General features: G+C 48.9%; 1 protein-coding gene across 5 annotated transcripts in view; it reads right to left on the minus strand.

The window, feature by feature from the left end:
* FAM124A (family with sequence similarity 124 member A) overlaps positions 1-18,563 on the minus strand; it is a 115,923-nt gene that overhangs the window by 76,962 nt on the left and 20,398 nt on the right. For all 5 annotated transcript variants that reach the window (XR_007156394.1, XR_007156393.1, XM_047878661.1 and 2 more), the window contains one exon: positions 9,086-9,819. Coding sequence is in view for 3 of the 5 variants with exons in the window: in XM_047878661.1 (XP_047734617.1) it covers positions 9,086-9,819 (734 nt within the window). In the remaining 2 variants the exon portion in view is untranslated. The remainder of the gene's footprint in view (positions 1-9,085; positions 9,820-18,563) is intronic.

Below are 18,563 nucleotides of genomic sequence, written 5' to 3' on the forward strand. Positions count from 1 at the left end.
GAAATAGGGGAAGAGGATTAAAAGGTACAAACTTCCAATTACAAAATAAATAAAACATGGGGATGCATGGGGAATGTAGTCGATAAAACTGTAACAACTTTGTATGGTGATAGATGGCAGCCAGACTTGTCGTGGGGATCACTTCATAATGCGCATAAACATTGGATCGCTGTTGTATACCTGAAGCTAATATGTCAATCACACTTCAATAAAATAAAATAAAAAAATACCCTCAACAAACAAATTGGCTCCAGTGGGTTTCTTGTCACTGAGGGGAGGTAGAGAATAGATTTTTTTTAAGGGGAAAAAAGCACAGTAGCAATTTCATTCTGATGAAAACAAAACAAAACAAAAACAGCGTGAGGAAGTTCTGCCCATTCTCCAGATACTTCCTGCGATTTGACTTTTTTTTCCTTTAAAAAAAGAATGATACATAACTGATACGTAACATTATGTTCATTCCAGTCGTACAACACAATGATTCAATACGTGTATGTATTGGGAAATGATCACCACAAAACTGTGACTTGTGTTCTTGGTGTTCTGTCCCAAGCCTGCTATTAAGTACAAGTATAATATACTTTAGAAAGTGGACATGCCCCAGGCAGCAATAATCGAACACAAAGCGGCCACTGGGTAGTCCTGCCTTATAATATCCCGCGTATGGTGAACAGAGAGGGTGTTACCAGCCGCAGCACCTGGGAGCTGGTCAGAAATGCAGGATCTCAGGCCTCACCCCGGACCTCCTGGACCACAGTCTCTGCAGGCACGCCTGACAATCTGTGATTTTCACGCCTGCTGAACTTAGAGAAGCACTGCTAGAGGGAATGCCCAGGCCCCCACCGGGTCCCTTGGACAAGGACACGGAATAGCACGACCAATGTGTGCTCGTGAGTCAAAGGTGCCGAGGGCCACTGCTGGTCCCCCCAGTTGCTGTTGGTGATAACGCCCCAGGGGGACGGGCAGGGAGAGGCCAGGGGAGGCCGCCCACCCCTCCTCTTTGCCCTCTGCCCAGTGTCCAGTGGCCTGAGTCCCACCGCAGTCAGCTAGGACACTCCTGTCTCAGTCTCCTCCTCCGGGTCCCTGTCTCTCTACATCCCCCTCACCCCCAACCTCCTCCTAACAGCCACGTGCGGGCTTTCCACCACTCAGTCTGCCTGCACTGGGCAGGTCCGAAACAGCCCAAAGTCTCCCACCTCTCTCCCCTTCTGTCTTTCCTTCTTTTATTCATTCAAACACTGAGCGTCGAGTATAGGCCAGACACTATTCTGGACGCTAGAGATTCACCAGTGGGCAAATCAGAGAAAGTCGCCGCCCTCAAGGTGCTTATGCTCAGTCACTAGAGAGCAGGTTAAAAGGTGACAGTGCAGTGGAGACAAAGAAGGCAGGGCAGGGAGCCGGAGCGTCTGCGTGGGAGAGAACAGGAAATGGGTGGTTTTCATTGGGTGGCTGGGGAGGCGTTGCTCATGAGGGCACGCTGAGCGGAGACCCGAGGGGGCTGAGGGAGCAGCCACAGGGCCCTTGTGTGGCTCCAGGCAGAGGGGACAGAGCGGAACAGTGTGTTCCACGGGACAGACAGCAAGGCAGGTGGCCGGGTGGAGTGTGGCAGGCGAGGCAAGAACAGTGGACCTTGGAGAAGCAGGCTTGTGTTCCACGTGGGGCGGGATGGGCAGCCCCCAGGGGCTCTGAGCAGAGGACTCCCACGGTGTCACTTATGTCTGAGAGGGCCCTCTAGCTGTGCAGCGGAGAGTCTGCTGCAGAAGTCAGGACACTACTCAGGGGCTCCCAGGGAAACACCAGCGTCTGAGCCGGCCTGAGGTGGCAGTGGTGAGAGGTAGGTAGAGTCTGCGGGTATTCTGGAAGTGGAATACATAGGGACCTCCTGAAGGAGAAGGCCCCAGAAGGACCCTGGCGTTTCTGTCCTGAGCATCTGAAGAGTGGTTTGCGTTTCCAGTAGCTGGTTTCTCACTAGCTGCCTCCCTGCCCTCAGGACGGCAGCTCGGAACCCTGACCACTGCCCTGGGCCCAGCAGCCCTGCCTGGGTCTCTGTGTCTGCTGCTGCCCTGGGGCTCCCCTGAAACCCTCGGACCCACGGCCACCCTCAGTCAGCTCAGCTCAGGCATCAGTTCTTCTAAGAAGACTCTCGTGACCATCTGACCCCTGTGTAACAATAGCCCCTGTTCACTGATTCATGGGTGCTGACTGAGAGGTAGCTCAAAGGCATTCTTTCCAAATGTCCAACCTTGCACGGTTAAAAATTAGAATTCTGTATTTGCAGATTGGAAAACAGAGTTTTAGCAATGTAACGTCACGTGCCTGGAGTTACTCAACTCGCAAGTAAAAGAGTTAGGGTCCGATCCCAATACATCTGACTACAAAGCCTGTGCCGTATACTGCCCTGTGTGAGTATTTCAAATCACAGCATCCGGAACATTTTGCTGGATATTTTGGTTTGCATGACTGCTGCCTCCACTGGGCTGTGAGCTACTGAAGGGGGGGGGGGGTGGGGTGCAGTGGTGGTGACGGGGATACTGTTGGCACAGAGGGGTTATCTAATAAATGTTTGCCAAAGTTTGCTCTCAACAGGGGATCACAACCCAGACGTAAGAAGCTATAGGGCGGTCATGGACCCATTTGAGATTCCAGTAATGGCTCTAGGCCCTCTTGCCCAACATCACATTCATTCATATACTTATTCATTTGACAGTCTAGTAATAGAGATAGATAATATAGAGGTAAACAAATATACAAAATAATTTTAGATGGTAGTAAGTATGTGAAAAAAAAAAGATAATGTAATAGTGCTGGGGTCAGGCAAACAGAGCTACTTTAAGCGAGGCAGCAGGGAAGGCATCTCTGAAACCCAAATGATGAGAAGATCTTGGAGGAGATGATTCCAGGTGGAGAGAACATTGGGTGCAAAGGCCCTGAGGCAGGAGTGAGCTTGCCACATCGGAGGAACAGAAAGCAGGCCAATATGGAAGGCGTGAGGGAGCAAGAGGAGAGAGAAGTGGGAGATAAAGCTGGAGAGGTAGGCAGTGACCAGCTGATGTAAAGCCTTAGGCCTTGGTGAAGGTCTGGAAGGGCCTGCAAGGGCCATGAGACGCCTCTGCAGAGTCTTAATCTTGAAAGAGACAGATCTGATGCACCTTTTCTAATGATGCACGTAAACACATGCATACAACCTGTGCATGGTGTCCAAGGATGGCAAGTCAAGGATTTCTGCTGTAGAGTCTAGTTCTAGAGTACATGGGGCGCATCATAATAAGACAAGTCTCACCTTAATGTTTGCTCTATTCTTTCCACCCTCCTAGAGCCGAAAATGACATGCTGTGGCCTCACAAAGAGCAAGGCTTTCTCTTCTTTGGCAAAAAATAAGTCTTACCCTGTGCGTTGTTGGTGGAAATAGAAAATAGTACAGTTGCTACAGAAAACAGCATGGTGGTTCTTCCCCATAAAAAAATGAGCACAAATTACCATACGATCCAGCAACTGCACTTCTGGGTATATGCCTGGAAGAAGCAGAAGTAGGAACTCAAAGAGATATTTGTACACTCACGTTCACAGCAGCATCATTCGCAAAAGCCCAAAGGTGGAAGCGACCCCAGTACCCATCAGATGAGTGGATAAACAAAAAGGCGGCATGTTCACGAGGGAATATCGGTCAGACTTAGAAAAGAAAGAAATCCTGACATGTGCTACCACGTGGATGACCCTTGAGGACGTTATGCTGAGTGAAACGAGCCGGTCATGGAAAGGCAAATACTGTATGATTCCCCTTATGTGAGGTCCCTAAAGTAGCCGAATTCACAGGGACAGAAAGTAGAGTGGTGGTTGCCGGGGGCTGGGGGAGGCGGCATGGGGGTTGTTGTTTGATGGGTAAAGTTTCAGTTTTGCAAGATGAAGACAGACCTAGAGATGCATGGTGGTGGTGTGGGCACGACGTGGATGCACTTCACACTACTGAACCGCACATTTAAAAATGGTGAGGATGGGGGCGCCTGGGTGGCTCAGTCGGTTAAGCCTCCAACTTTGGCTCGGGTTCACGACCTCACAGTCTGTGAGTTCGAGCCCCACACTGGGCTCCGTGCCGACAGCGTGGAGCCTGCTTGGGATTCTCTCTCCCTCTCTCTCTCTCTGCCCCTCCCCCAATTGCCCTCTCTCTCTCAAAATAAATTTAAAAAATAAAGACAGAAAAAATGTGTAGGATCATAAATTTTATTATGTGTCTTTTACCATAATTCAGCACTTTTAAGAAGTCTCTGGAGCCCCCTCAGTCCCTCAACTGCATCCTCATCAGCCTCTGTCCCCATGACCTCACAGCACCGGTGCCCCCCGTGTCCCGAGACTGGTGGTCTACTCAATCCCCTCACTATGTAAGAAGACAAGTAAAGTAGCTGGCACGGATGAGGCCTTAAAAGCTCTCCAGTGAAGAGAGTCTCAGAGGTTGAGCCTGGCATCTCAACCAGGCGTTGAGATGTGTGTCTGATTTCTTGCCCATTTTTAAAAGTTTATTTTCTTTTAGGAGAAAGACAGCGTGCGCACTCATGAGCAGAGAAGGGGCAGAAAGAGAGGGAGAGAGAATCCCAAGCAGGCTCCACACTGTCGGCACGGCGCTTGATGTGGGGCTCGAACTCAGAAACCATGAGATCCTGCCAGAGCCGAAATCAAGAGGTGGATGCCCAACCGACCGAGCCACCCGGGTGCCCCTGATTTCTTGCCCTTCAAATCTTACCTGACCCATTTTGTCCAAACGGATTTCCCCTTTTGCCTTTTGCGGACACAAAGAACAGCTGGTGACCATCCCCTACGGAATAAGACTCCCAAAGCCTTCGACAGCATTGTTCAATTACCTTGCTTCTTTGAAGATGCTGTCAACGTTCCCCAGCCTGAAGCTGCAGTCACTTGCTCTTGAGGAACCGAGCCTTGTGCCCTCAACTGTGCTTTGCGTGTGAGTTTGGGTGCATCCCAAATCATTCCTTAAGGACAGCTCTGGCCCTGCCCATGGCAGGGCCTCCAAAGGAGGCAGGTGGCCCTCCATTCAGGCCTCAGAGGAACAAACTTGAGGAGACTGCTTGAAGATGTATCCCTCCTTTTAGGATTAAGCCAAGTGCCCAGGGGCTGCTGGCAGAGACTGCCTTGTTTTGCCCACCCTCTGTGCGGTGGCTTTTCCACACTATGCTGGGCAAGGTACCCTGGCCCACTCTGAGGACACCGTATAAGAAAGAGGTCTGTAAAGTCTCGGTGCAGTTATTCTAGGGGTACAGGTGAGGGCGGGCTGTTGATCCTACCGTGGACATGAGAAGGTGTGGGTGGCACTGCTCCCACGACTCAGAATGAGGCAAACCTGCACATCTTAGGCATGGCTTATTTTTCCTCATGGACTCTAAATCCTGCCACTGATGAGTGTCCCCTGTGTTTCTGCTGCTAGAGAACTCTAAATCAAATATGAGGACTACTTCTGGAAGGATGCTGTCCAACAGAACTTTCTGTGATGATGGCAATTTTATGTATCTGTGCTAGTCAATAGTGTAGCCACTAGCCACGTGTGGTTACCGAGTCCTTGAAGTGTGTTGAGATTGAGAAACTGGAGTTTGCATTTTAATTAATTCTGATTTTAAATTTAAATGGCCACATGTGGCTAGTGGCTACCAATTAGCTCTAGATACTATATGGGAAATGCATGCATCCTGATATCACCTTTGGCTTATGTGATTTTCCTAGCAATATATTCTATCTACTTCAAATCCCTTTGCTGTCTAATTATTTATAATAATCTTCTTGTGTGGTATATATCATTGTCAGCTACCTTAAATCTTTTTAAAATTTGAGATCTTCTTATAAGTACAAAAAAAAAAAGATAACATACGCACATTCCCAATTTCTTGGACTAGATACTTCTTCCCCACTTGCTGCAAAACGGAGTAATTAATATGTTCATTTGCGGGAAGGGCATTGCAGGAGTGGGGAAGAAGCCTTCTCTACCGTTTCTTCATCTGGATGCTGCTTACATAAATGTTCACTTTGTGAAAACTCACTGAGCTGTGCACTTAGGATATATGCACTTTTACTATATCATTTATTCTTCAATAAAAAGTAAAGGGAAACCTATAAAGAGAACCTGCTGTGTCCAACATACAATGTTAGTTTAGCTCTAGGGGATGCGGAAAGATTCAGACAACTCGGATCGTGACTCCAGAAAGCTGCAGTTTAGTGTCACTGAGCACGAATGGAAATTTCTAGGATGCATTTTCCAGAGGGATCTCGGGCAACTTGTGCTAGCAACTCCCCACCCTCCTCTTCCCTGCCTTCCTCCGCCAAATCAAGCAGTGCCAAGAAAGGAGAGAGGAGTTTCAGGAGGAGGAGGTCTTTCTTTCTATCTTATCGTATTTTAGTAAAAGACATTTCCAGGAGTGCCTGGCTGACTCTCTGGGTAGAGAAGGTGGCTCTTGGTATCAGGATCATGAGTTCAAGCCCCATGTTGGGCGTGGCGCCTACTTAATTAAAAAACAAACAAATAAAACCCAAAAGATTTCCAAATTCTTATGAAGGGCTGGGTAACTCCCAGAAAAAACCTTCTGTCTCTTCCAGGGGAATTAAATCAAAGGAAGAGTTCTCTGGAATACGGAATGTTAATAGGGAAGGATGAGGAAATAAAATGCAATCTGTGTTTTAAGAAAGCAACTAAAAACTGCCCAAGATTTGCTTCAGTGTATAGTAACTCCACCCAACTGAACAAAAGCATTTATATTAGAAATCATAACTAAAAATATAACTTGGGAGACATACACTGCTAAGGATGATGTGGCTAAAAGGTACTCTTCCAGGCAGGTCCCTCTCTCCATGACTTAACTATCTTAATGTTGCTAAAGACTGACACATAAATTTTTATTTTAAAAGTAACTTAAAGAGGTGGGCAGGTGCATATTTCATGCTAGAGCAAAAGGTTGCTTTCTGCACTGATTCTGTCACAGTAACCTGTACAAATGGCCATAATCAAGAATTATGGGGGGGACGAATATTAGTCATTTCTGTCCACATTAATTTGCCTCCTCGACATATTACTATACAGAACAAAGGCCTGCATTCCTGAGACCCAAGATACAAATCTTTTTTCTTACCTTTTTCACACTTTGATGCTCTAACTTCAAAAGCCTGCACCTGTACAGATTTTATAACCATTTAAATGTGTGAATCTTTGAAATATTCTTTCAATGGTTCCTCTGAGCACAGTCCAGGCCAAGTTTTTATACTTTGTTCTTTCACTTCCGTTATTACAGGCATCAAGAGAAAAAGTATTCTAATTACTGCAAAAAAGGAAGAAGTCCCTTCAAAACAATCATATTCATTTTGGTCTTTGAGCATAAACAAAACCCTTCCATTTACTTTTACTTATTCAACTGCATTATATTTTGCATACAAGCATCGGCAATCTTCAAACACAAGTTTTTTCTCACATTTCAAAAGAGACAATGGAGCAAATGCTAGCTAGCATTCAGTTCACTGAATAATAAAGCAATATTATTTAGTTTCTTATCTGTATAGTTCAAAGAAAAAACTGAAAAGTATCTGTGTCCCATAAACAGTAAATATCTCAAGGTGATCTTTCTGACTTGAGCAGTGTGGCCCGCCTAAAGTTTTAACCAGCTATCTGACATGTGCCAAATTCTCACTTCATTTTGGGATGTGTGGATTACAGTTCTGATGCTTAATGTCAAAATCAAGAACTATGAAGCTGTACCTGTGATTCAAGTAACTACAATCAGCATCTTCAGGAGGTGATTTCAAGATAATGGCCCCTAATTCGCTATCAACTTTCTCCTTCTAGGTAGCCAAATGTGAAAACTGAGATGCCCAGGCCAGGAGTTTTTCAGAAAAACAAAGTCCTGGGGCACCTGGGTGGCTCAGTCAGTTAAGTGTCCAACTTAGGCTCAGGTCATGACTCACAGTTGGAGTTGGAACCCTGCATCTGGCTCTGCTGACAGTTCAGGGCCTGGAGCCTGCTTCCCATTCTGTGTCTCCCTCTGTCTCTGCCCCTCCCCCACTCGCGCACGCGTGCGTTCTCTCTCAAAAATAAATAAAAATTTTTTTTAAAAAAAGAAAGAAACAAAGTCCTATGTGCTTGGAACTGATTTACATGTTAATTCCAGAAAGCCTGGGTTTGGAAAGCACTTACCAGGTAGGGCCAAGTGCAGGACATTCTTAAATCTACCTGCTGAATTTTGAATTCTAGAGTATGATTAATGATCCTGAAAGGGTGTCAGCCAGCCACTGGAAGGATGGGAGGAGAAAGGGATGCAGGAATTGAGTGAAGGATTAACCACAGAACGGGACTCTCTACTGTGTCCATTTCCTTAAAATGTATTCACTCGCCTCCTCCCAGACTTAATGAAACCAAAAACTCCAAAGGCATCACCAACTCCTTACAGTATTTATGAGAAAGTAATTTTTCAAGCGATCACTGGATTCCAACAACCTACTTACTGCCTAGTGGTAGAAGGGATGGAAGGTGGGGAGGCACTAAAGGGAAGAAGAAAACAAGCACATCCTCTCTACGGAATGTCAATACAGTTTACAATTTTCAAAGAGCTGGGTTTTCCTGGAAGTCCTTTGTGGAAGGGAAGAATGCCCTGGTAAAAACTCCCTAAGTGTGAGGGAGTAGATTCAGGAACCTTCCATAACAAGCAAGGTCCCTGGGATATAAGCTCATCTGAAATCCCCAGGAGTCACTGGCATTTAGCGGATGCTCAAACCGTGGGCGAAGAGGGGCGCAGAGGACCTGGAAGTTGCTTGCTGAGGCACAGAGCCAAGGCGGTGAAGTGAAAACAACCCATGCAAAGAACCCTTGATGCCTCCTCTTGTGTTGGGGCACAGTATGGACGCCTCGATTTCGTCTAAGAGCCAGACAGGGGGCCGCTGATCCCTCCTTTTTGTTTCTTAGCTCATTGCTCTTTACCAGGTACTAACCAGAGTTTCTGGCAGAGCCAACCCCCTGGTTTCTCTGTTCCCCCAGACAGACAGGGAGGTAGACACAGACAGAGACCTTCCCCCCCCCCCCCCCACACCCCCCTTCCGTCCCAGGTACCTGCAGGAGGATCTTGTTCCCGTCGAGGTCCTCCGTCTGCCAGCGCCCCTCACTGATGGGGCTGCAGGGGTTGGGCAAGAGAGGCACGAGCTCGCCGATGTCCTTGACCCGGAACTCCAGCACCGAGGAGTCGGTGGGGACGGGGGTCTGGTCACAGGGCAGTCTCTTCAGGGAGAACTGGATGTCCACATCCAGATTGGAGAAAATGGGGAAGATGCAGAAGTCCGTCTTCTTCTGGCTGGGGCTGCGCCGGAGGATCAGCTCGTAGAACTTGAGGATGTCGGCGTAGTTGTCGTGGCGACAGTAGATGGTGAAGCGCACGATTTCCTTGCCGTAGTGCACGGGCCGGATGGCCCACAGCGGCGTCCCGGGTGCCAGCGTGAAGAAGTCCTGGCTGCAGGGCAGGTAGGGCAGGAGCCTGCGCGGCACGCGCTCCGTGTGGTGGTGGCGCCAGGGCGGCCGCTGCAGCGTGCGGTGCAGCTGCAGGATGGGCTCCTCGCCGTACTCCTCCTGAAGGAACAGCACCACGGCCAGCGCCGGCTGCGCCACCTTCGGGGGCTTCCTCCGCCGCCGGGGCGCCCGCCTCTCCGAGACCCGGAAGAGCTGCAGGTCCGGGTGGATCCAGGCCAAGACCTTGTCGATGGCCTCCTGCAGGGGCTGGGATTCCCCTGGGTCTGCGATTATGTGGATGCTAACCAGGAAAGGGTCCTGCGCCTCCTCCACGGAGAGCTCACCTGGGGGGCGCAGAGAGAGAAACGAAAAGGCCGTGTCATTAAAGGCGTCCCGTGATGACATGCAAGGCTTTCACGGGAGGAGAGGCTAAATCGTCACTGCGCCGACTCCGTGATCGTTCGGAGCCGAGAAGCAGAGACCTGACCACTGCTGGGAAGTTCCCACGCCGGCCGGTGCTAGGAGGTCCCCGGTGCCGGACTTCATCAGGTCCAGTGTTACTTTGTATTAGGCGGCAGAAAGTCCAATCTCCACGGATGTGGAAGGGACAGCACGCCCATTAGAAGAGACGCGGCCGCATTAAGTGCACGTAGGCCATTTAGTATTTCCGGAAGGAGCTGCAGGGCCTCGCCCCACGGAAGGTCCCTGTAACACTGCACTCCTCTGATTGGCTTGTTTTGCTGGTTTACATTGTTCATTCATTTAACAAACATTTATGGAATCCTTTCTTTACACTTCCTGCTAGGTGCTGAGCCAGGTACTCACTCTGACAGATAAAGCCCTGGCAGGGGAGGCTCACTGTGTCCTTTCAGTAGGCTGATCAGGTGGGGTGGCCTGGTCCTGACCACCTTGCTGCTGGAGCAACCATGGGGGTGGGGGAGGGGACTGTGCACGGGGAGCACAGTGTTCTCACAGTGTTCTTGCTGAGGCTGCTTACGGGGGCTGTCGTTAGGGATTGGGGGGGGGGGCGCATGATGGGGCCATTGCTACCTGCTTAATGCTATCTTATGGGCTTTTCCTTCGGCAACGTCCACTCAGGGGCCCACACATCCTGAACGGGTTGTGTACCTTCCCAATGTCTCTGGCAGAAAGAACATCTGAGAGCATTGAATTCAAGTGTGAGGTTGGCCATTTAACTTGGCAACGCTACCCCACAGGGTGAAAAGTTTGCTGGCCACACTGGTGTATTTCTAATTCGGAAATATTGAGCACATTTTCTCAGCCTGATATAAGACTTGTTCTTGGGGCGCCTGGGTGGCTCAGTTGGTTGGGCGTCCGACTTTGGCTCAGGTCATGATCTTACGGTTTGTGAGCCCCGTGTTGGGCTCTGTGCTGACAGCTCAGAGCCTGGAGCCTGCTTCAGATTCTGTGTTGCCCTCTCTCTCTCTGCCCCTCCCTGCTCACACTCTATCTCTTTCTCTTATAAATAAACATTAAAAAAATTTAAAAAAAGAGACTTGTTCTTTTAAAAGGTAACTCTATTTGCATTTTTACAGGCTTTATGACTCATCCAAGGGAAATCAAGAAATCTTTAAGTCCACTGCAACTTGGGGGGGGTGGGGAGTGGCAAGATTCATCTAGAATGTAGATCTGTCATCACACACATGCCTCACAATGTCCACTAGGGTATTAGACCGAAGTCAATCATGCAGTCAATAACGTTTGAGAAGCGTGATGTGCTTTTAGGAACAATAAACTCGATCAATTCACAGGATGAAAAGTCAATTTTTTTTTCTAGGTTCGCAAGACATGCCAAATGGGCTTGCAGGTATATTTCATTATATTCACCTGTAATAACATGGTTTTAACTCTGTTGGATCAAAACCTGTCTGAATTTCCATCCCAACTCCGGCTGTTAGATTATTTCACTTGGGAACAGTTAATTCAGTCTGTTGTGGCCTTTCTTATTTACTCATTTATTTACGCAGTTGTTGAGCAATCAGTATGTAGCAGACCCTTGAGAGATGAGGAAGCTGGTGTCATCGAGTATTATGGGAGTCTGTCGACGTAGGCCCCAGTGTGAATACTGCTGCTCCCCTAGAATTGTGCAGGATATAACCCAGACAACCACAACAGCAGCCCTCTAAAGAACCATTAAGTCACAAATGAGAACGTCGTAAATACAGTCATAAAAAATTAAAATTCAATCTGATATATGCCTATAGGAAACACAACAGAGTAGCATTTTAGGCAGGGGTTAGAGTCTAAGGTTACCCTGAGCTAAAAATTACCTATAGACAATATTACTATTGAAAAGTCCCTTAAATTTCCAATATGGCACTGAAGGTCCTGCTTGTAACAAGACAGCATAGTCAGACAGGTGTTCCTCTGGCTGAACCCCAGATGAAATAACAGGCTTGCTGCATGGCTTATGTTATAAAAGAATAGTCTTGTATCAGTAAGCACCAGATCCCTACTCAGCAGGCTGTGCCTTTCCCCCTGCGAGAGGCTTCTGGAACATAAGGATGGCCAAGGTAACAGCAAAGTCAAGTCTCAGCACTTCCATGATCATGGACTAGAATGGTGGGTGAAATTATATAACTCCAGCCCCTTATGGCTGAGCATGTATTCTTGAACTTGTACCAGTTAAATATGAGCGTGATGTCCTTCCAATTTACTACTGTGTGACAAAGGACGGAGCAACTTTTCTTCCAGACTGCTTCTGGGAAGGTTTTCTGGAGTTTTCTGAACTGGGCCTTGAAGGGTAAACAACATCTCACTCATAATAACCTCCAATGTGGGGGAGATCACTGCGGGGAGAGGGAAGACTGTTTATGAAGGCACAGAATGGTGCAAAAAAACAAGCACATTTGGAAGGGGGTGGTGAGTACTTCTGAAACGTGGTAACAGACGCAGCGGGGAAAAATGGACTGGAGCCAAGTTGTACAGGGCTTCAGCTCAATTTGGTAGTGATAAGGGGCAGTGGAAAGTTTTAATAAAGGGATGCTGGAATCCAGTCAGGGGGAAGCCAAGTGAGAAGTCATAAAATGAGTAAACAGCCTAGACAACAGATAACAAGACTTGGCCTTGGAGGAGATTGCGTTACTGGCCCTCGTTCTTTTCCTGCCCTGCATCCTTTCTCTCTGCCATGGGACTTTATAGTTCCTCCCACTAATGGGTGAAGTGCTTTCCCTTCCCTTTGACTTCGGGTTCCACCATATGTCTAACTCTGCTCAACAGAAAGACACAATGGTGACGCGTGTTGGGGCCCGCCTTCTTGTGCTTCTGACATTTCCCTGAGAAGAATGTGCTCAGGCTAGCACATTAGCGCCAGGAAGCAGGATAGGAGACACAGGGATCACAGCCGCCCTAGCTGAGTCCGGCCTGTATCAGCCAATCTCATACGCCCACAGAAGAAACATGGGAAGAGCCACCTAGCTGGGCCTGGTCTGGAGCACCTAAGACATGTGAGAAATAAGAATTGACTGTTGTTTCAAGCCAGTGTTTGGGGGGGTGGTTGTTACACAGCAACATTTCCAAGTGCAGGGTATATACAGAAAAGGCCCAGATTCACAGGCTCTTGAGGAGGCACAGGGGACTAGCTTTGGAGCCCACAGGCCTGGGATGGGAGGCAGGGAAAGCAGGAGAGGAGTGTACCATGATGTTTCTGGCTTGAGTAACTGGTCAGTTATCGATGCTTAACTAAGACACACAAAATAGAGGAAGAAGGGCAGATTTGTGGGTAAAGAGAAGGAGTTCCACTTCGGCCATGTTGGTGAGACGGACAGCCGGAACGACTGTCAGGAGGGATGTCCTGTTAGCAATGGGACCTATGCGCTGTTGAGGTCATGGGCTGACTGAAGGATGGATCAAGTTACCTTTCGACTGTATTCTTGCTTTCATGCAGTTATCTGATACATGTGTGCCCCCATATAGATCTGAATCAGTGGAAATCATCATGGTGGCTTAAGAAACAAATCAGAATTCATGGGCTCTTGTGGTTTTTCTCTTTGTTTGCTCTTCTGCTCCCCTGGCTACTTTCTGTTTCGCTGAACAACCACTATCAGCAGAAGTGCAGCACAAGGCAAACCAATGAAATTTCCCACTGGTCAGCAACTCCAGCAAAGGTAGGACAAGGTACCACAGCCAAGTAAAAGGCGTATTTCACTTTTCCGCGGTCACTTGATCTCCCAACAGTGGGGACACGCGACTTTGCTGAACATTTATGAATGTTCAGTATGAACAGAAAGAGGTAGAAAGGCTTGGAAAGATTTAGGGGATGAAGAAATGTACTTGAGAAAACTACAGATGATTTCTGCGAGAGGAGAAAAGGACATATGGGGTAGAAAAAATATTTGAGAAAAGGAGCTGTCAGAAGAGTGAGGCAGTCCCGCTGAGATGCTGAGCCCACTCTCAGGGTGTGTGCCTAGCCACGTATGTGGAGAGACGTTAGCTAAGACACATATGATGTTCTCTGGGGGCCGGCACTTTCTCAGTGTTCTACGTATATAAACTCATTTAATCCTTAAAACAACCCTGTGGGGGGGGGGGGGACTATCATAGTCTCCATTTTAGAGAGCAGAAAATCGAGGCACAGAGAGGCGAAGTAATCTGCCAAGGTCGCACAGCATCCGAGGCGCGTCTGCACAATCACCGACGGTTCTGCAGGGAAGTGTGCTTACCCTCCAGCGCTGTATTCGTTTCATAGCAGGAGGAGAGCGGCCCCGCCCCATCATTTCTGGTCACACTCCTAGTCACCACTCTCCACTGCTTTCCTGCCTCCTTCTGGCTGGCTGGCTTCTCAGCCACCGGCCACCAGCTCCATATCCTGGACACTCATTTACGTCTCTTTCTTCTGGCCCTGGGTGTGTGAAGAAGAAGGATCCAGAAACCACCTCCCCGATGGCACACACCCAGGTCTTTACATCTGAGTGCTGCCCTCTCATGCTTGCAGGCGAGCGTGAGGCCTGGGTGTGGAGAGGTCACGGGGAAGGTGGCTTCTGAGTCCCCGAGACAGAGTTGTCAGGGCGCCTGGCGTCAGGACACCTCCATCCGCCACACAAAGGTTTCCCAGAGAGAGCAGTAACAAAGGCCATGCTGAAGCCCCCGCGGATGAGTGCATGTTGACAGCTTTGCGGAAAGGCAAGATGCCCAGCCTTCGAGCAGGGTGGGGGCACGGCGAGAGGCATCTGACTGAGCACCGGCTCGCCTGGGCAGCCTGGGATGCGGCCAAGAGCAAGCAGGGAAGGAAGATGAAGACCCGACCCCCGAGCCTCCCTTTGCACTGGGTGCATCAGGGCGATGTAAGTCGATAAAATCCTACCCTGAGAAGAATGAGAGTGAGCGGGGGCATTAATAGGCTCCAGCCATCACCAGCACGTGCCCACTGCACGAGGCCCTAAAATAAACGGGCCCCAGGAGCCACAGTGTGCAGCTCCAAACCGTCACTGGGTGCTGGGTGCTAGGGTTATCCACACCCCAAAGAAAACGTGCCTCCTGGAGCTGGATAGGAAACCAAGTATTTGAGGGGAAGGAGAGGAAATGTGAATAATTAATTGTCATGGAAAGCCTCTCTGCCTCCCTGGAGAAGCAGGGATGTTGCGACTGTGGGAGATGCTCTGCCTTTATCGTATCTATTACACGTCTTCTCGGAGGGCTTCAGACCGCACCTGTTCACTTAGGGTGAGACACAGACCAGACATGAACTGGGCAACAGACGGACTTCCCCAGGGCCGGTTAGAGGATGGGAGCTGTTCACAAATTTACAGGTATTACCAAAGCTGTCAGATTCCTTCCCGTGTGATCATGCACAGTTAGATTTTTTTTTTTTTTTTTTGGATAATGTAAAACAAAAAACAGCTCTAAGTAAAGCACTGTCAGAGTCAGGCCTTCTATGAGGCAGAAGGTGTACTATGAATCTGTGTATTTGTTACATTTCCCCCCAATATTTCACCTCTCTTGTATATCCCTTGTCTCTTATTTAGGTATTAAGAAAAAATGTTTTTTTTAAAACTTTTTTTTTTCAACGTTTATTTATTTTTGGGACAGAGAGAGACAGAGCATGAACGGGCGAGGGGCAGAGAGAGAGGGAGACACAGATTCGGAAACAGGCTCCAGGCTCTGAGCCATCTGCCCAGAGCCCGACGTGGGGCTCGAACTCACGGACCGCGAGATCGTGACCTGGCTGAAGTCGGACGCTTAACCGACTGCGCCACCCAGGCGCCCCAAAAATGTTTTTTTTAAATAGAAATTTCTCTTGAGAGAGAGAGAGAGAGCGCGCGCGCAAGCAAGCATGACTAGGGTAGGGGCAGAGAGAGGGAGAGAGAATTCTGAGCAGGCTCCGTGCTGTCAGCACAGAGCCTGATGCCAGGCTCTAACTCATGAACCGTGAGATCATGACTTGAGCCGATATCGAGTCAGACGCTTAACCGATTGAGCCACCCAGGTGCCCCGGGTCTCTGAAGTTCAAAAGATAACAATTTAGACAGTAATAACCATATATGAAGCTCTTATTTGCCAGACACTGTCCTAAAAGCTTTACATATATTATCTCACTTAATTTAAAACAATACCATGATAAAGGTGTATTCTCCCCACGCCGCAGGTGAAATATTCATGGATCTGACAAGGGCCCACCCAGAACAGGGTCTCCGTGCTCTGCACCTGTGGGCTTTCTCGCTCTCTATCTAGCTCACCGTCCTTGCTTTGCTTGGCTGGGCCCTGAAAGTGTGGCTCAGCTCCTTCAGGCAATGCGGCAGGAGATTCTGCCGTGAATGGAGGAGGACCATTATGCCTGGGCAGTTTCTGGCAATCCCGGGCCTGCATGGACGCGTTAAGCTGGAGTCTGGTAAAGTCTGGGCAGGGACTGAGGTCCTTCTGCCTGTTGACAGACATCCTGATGCTGGACCTCCCACTCAGCTGTCTCAGTGCTGCCTGCACCGGGACTCCTGCCATCCTTCGCACCTGGGGGGCTCCACCCCATTCTTGCCTGTGCTGTCTCCCACTGCCTGGGGCCTGCCAGGCTGGCCCTCCTCCCAGAACTGGCAAACTACTGTGTGTCCCCAAAGTATTTCCTTCCCAGCAGCAGGTATGTCTAGTTCAAAGTCCGGATCTCTCATTTCAAAGGCGTGGCCCAGCCAACTCTCAGGATACAAGTTCAGATGCCTCCTTCTAGAAGTCTTGGACGATGGCTGACGTCTCTGTCATTTTATCCACCATTTATCACTGACGACTTACAATACAAATCATTTACCGAACCAGGCAGTGTTGATTGAACACCTACTCTGTGCTGGGCACCGCAGGATACAGTGGGGAACGAAAGACTTTCTGCCTTCCTGGAACTTATAATCTAGTGGGGGAGTCAGAGCAAGCAAATATAGAAGATGAAGTCAGGCAGCTAAGTGCAAGGGACAGACACTTCACTGAGCAACCTATTCTGAATGTGGTACCCTAACAGGTTTCCAAGGCAACAGCCATAACCAGTTAGCATCACCTGAATACACTGCCATGTGCCATTCTAGTGCCACAAGAGGCTAAAAGAATCAGACCCAGGGCACCTCCAGCTGCTGCCGGGTTAGGGAATTTGGCCCCGGAGCTTGCCTGGACATTTCTCGAACCACATATGCAGGAGGCTGAATAAACTCCTTATTTGCATTTCTAAAGCCCCTCTCTGTGGCACTGAGTCCGTCAGGGACTTGGATCCTTGGTCTGGTCAACCAGACCCTCATGACTGAGGGGCAGAAAACCCAGGTGAGACGGCGGATCGGGTGTGCAACAAAGGCAGGCCGGGCGCCGGCGGACGCTGGGAAGAAAAATTAGGTCAGGAAGCGGGAGGAAAAGAGGCTCCAGGGTGACGAACACAAAACCGACTCCATTGTCAAGTGCCACAAAAGAGCCAGCCTCCCCCCACTAAGCTGCCCGGTCTTCCCGGGAATGCCTGCCTGAAGCGAAGGCTCTCAGAAAGGGGCTTCCAAATTCCTTCTCCAGAGAGTCTATTCATCCCGAATGTAATGAATAACCTGCCTTCATCGTTTTTTTTTTCTTTTTTCACAGTTTTCCTTTAAAGCTAGTTCCTCAGACCTCTGAACTAATGAACAAACTGAAGCAATTCCCTTTGCCCCTGCCAAGAGCTAAGATAAAATCTCAGGCTTTCTCAATCCTTAGTAGTTTTAGGATTTCGACAGGGCTTTTGGTTGACCTCCAATGCTGGGCTGTGAAAGTGGCAAGGCTGACCCCAGTGCCAGCCCCAGCCGAAGCCAAAATTAGAGGCAGGGTGGGAATAGCGAGAATCTGGTGGCAACATCGTGACACGCAAGGTTTTTTAACATTGGGGATCCGAATAATGCAGATAAAATTGTGCTCCTCTCGGGGCACCTGGGTGGCTCGGTCGGTTGAGCGTCTGACTTTGGCTCAGGTCATGATCCCACGGCTCATGAGTTCAAACCCCACGTCAAGCTTCCTGTGGTCAGCGCAGAAACCACTTGGGGTCCTCTGTCTCTCCCTCTCTCTGCCCCTTGCCCACATTTTCTCGCTCGCTGGCTCAAAGATAAACAAACATTAAAAAAAAAAAAAAGTTCTCCTCGGGGCACCTGGATGGCTCAGTCGGTTGAGCCTCCGACTTCGGCTCAGGTCATGATATCACGGTTCGTGAGTTCAAGTCCCGCATGGGGCTCTGTGCTGACAGCTCAGAGCCTGGAGCCCGCTTCAGATTCTGGGTCTCCCTTTCTCTCTGTTCCTCCCCTGCTTGTGCTCTCTCTCTCTCTCTCTCTCAAAAATAAAGAAAGATTAAAAAAAAAAAAGTTCTCCTCTCTCAGCCTGAGTTCACAGTACTTTCTTGTAATTGAAAAATGGAATATAGGCTGAGGTGGTTAAGCCAAAGCCTATATTTTCACTTGGCAGAGGAAAACAATGTGGAATCTTTCTGATCCTTAGGCCTTTTCCAGCCGTAACGAGAGCTGCCTGCCTTCTCTATTCTCACCATCTGCTGCAGGAACGACGTCAGGGATCTGGAAGTGTGGCACTCGCGTGCCAGTGTCCTGCTACACTATTGAGACCCTATTAAGGACACTGTTAAGGACGAAATAATAGA

The sequence above is a fragment of the Prionailurus viverrinus genome, chromosome A1 (genome assembly GCF_022837055.1).
Source record: "Prionailurus viverrinus isolate Anna chromosome A1, UM_Priviv_1.0, whole genome shotgun sequence".
In the NCBI taxonomy this organism is placed as follows: Eukaryota; Metazoa; Chordata; class Mammalia; order Carnivora; family Felidae; genus Prionailurus; species Prionailurus viverrinus.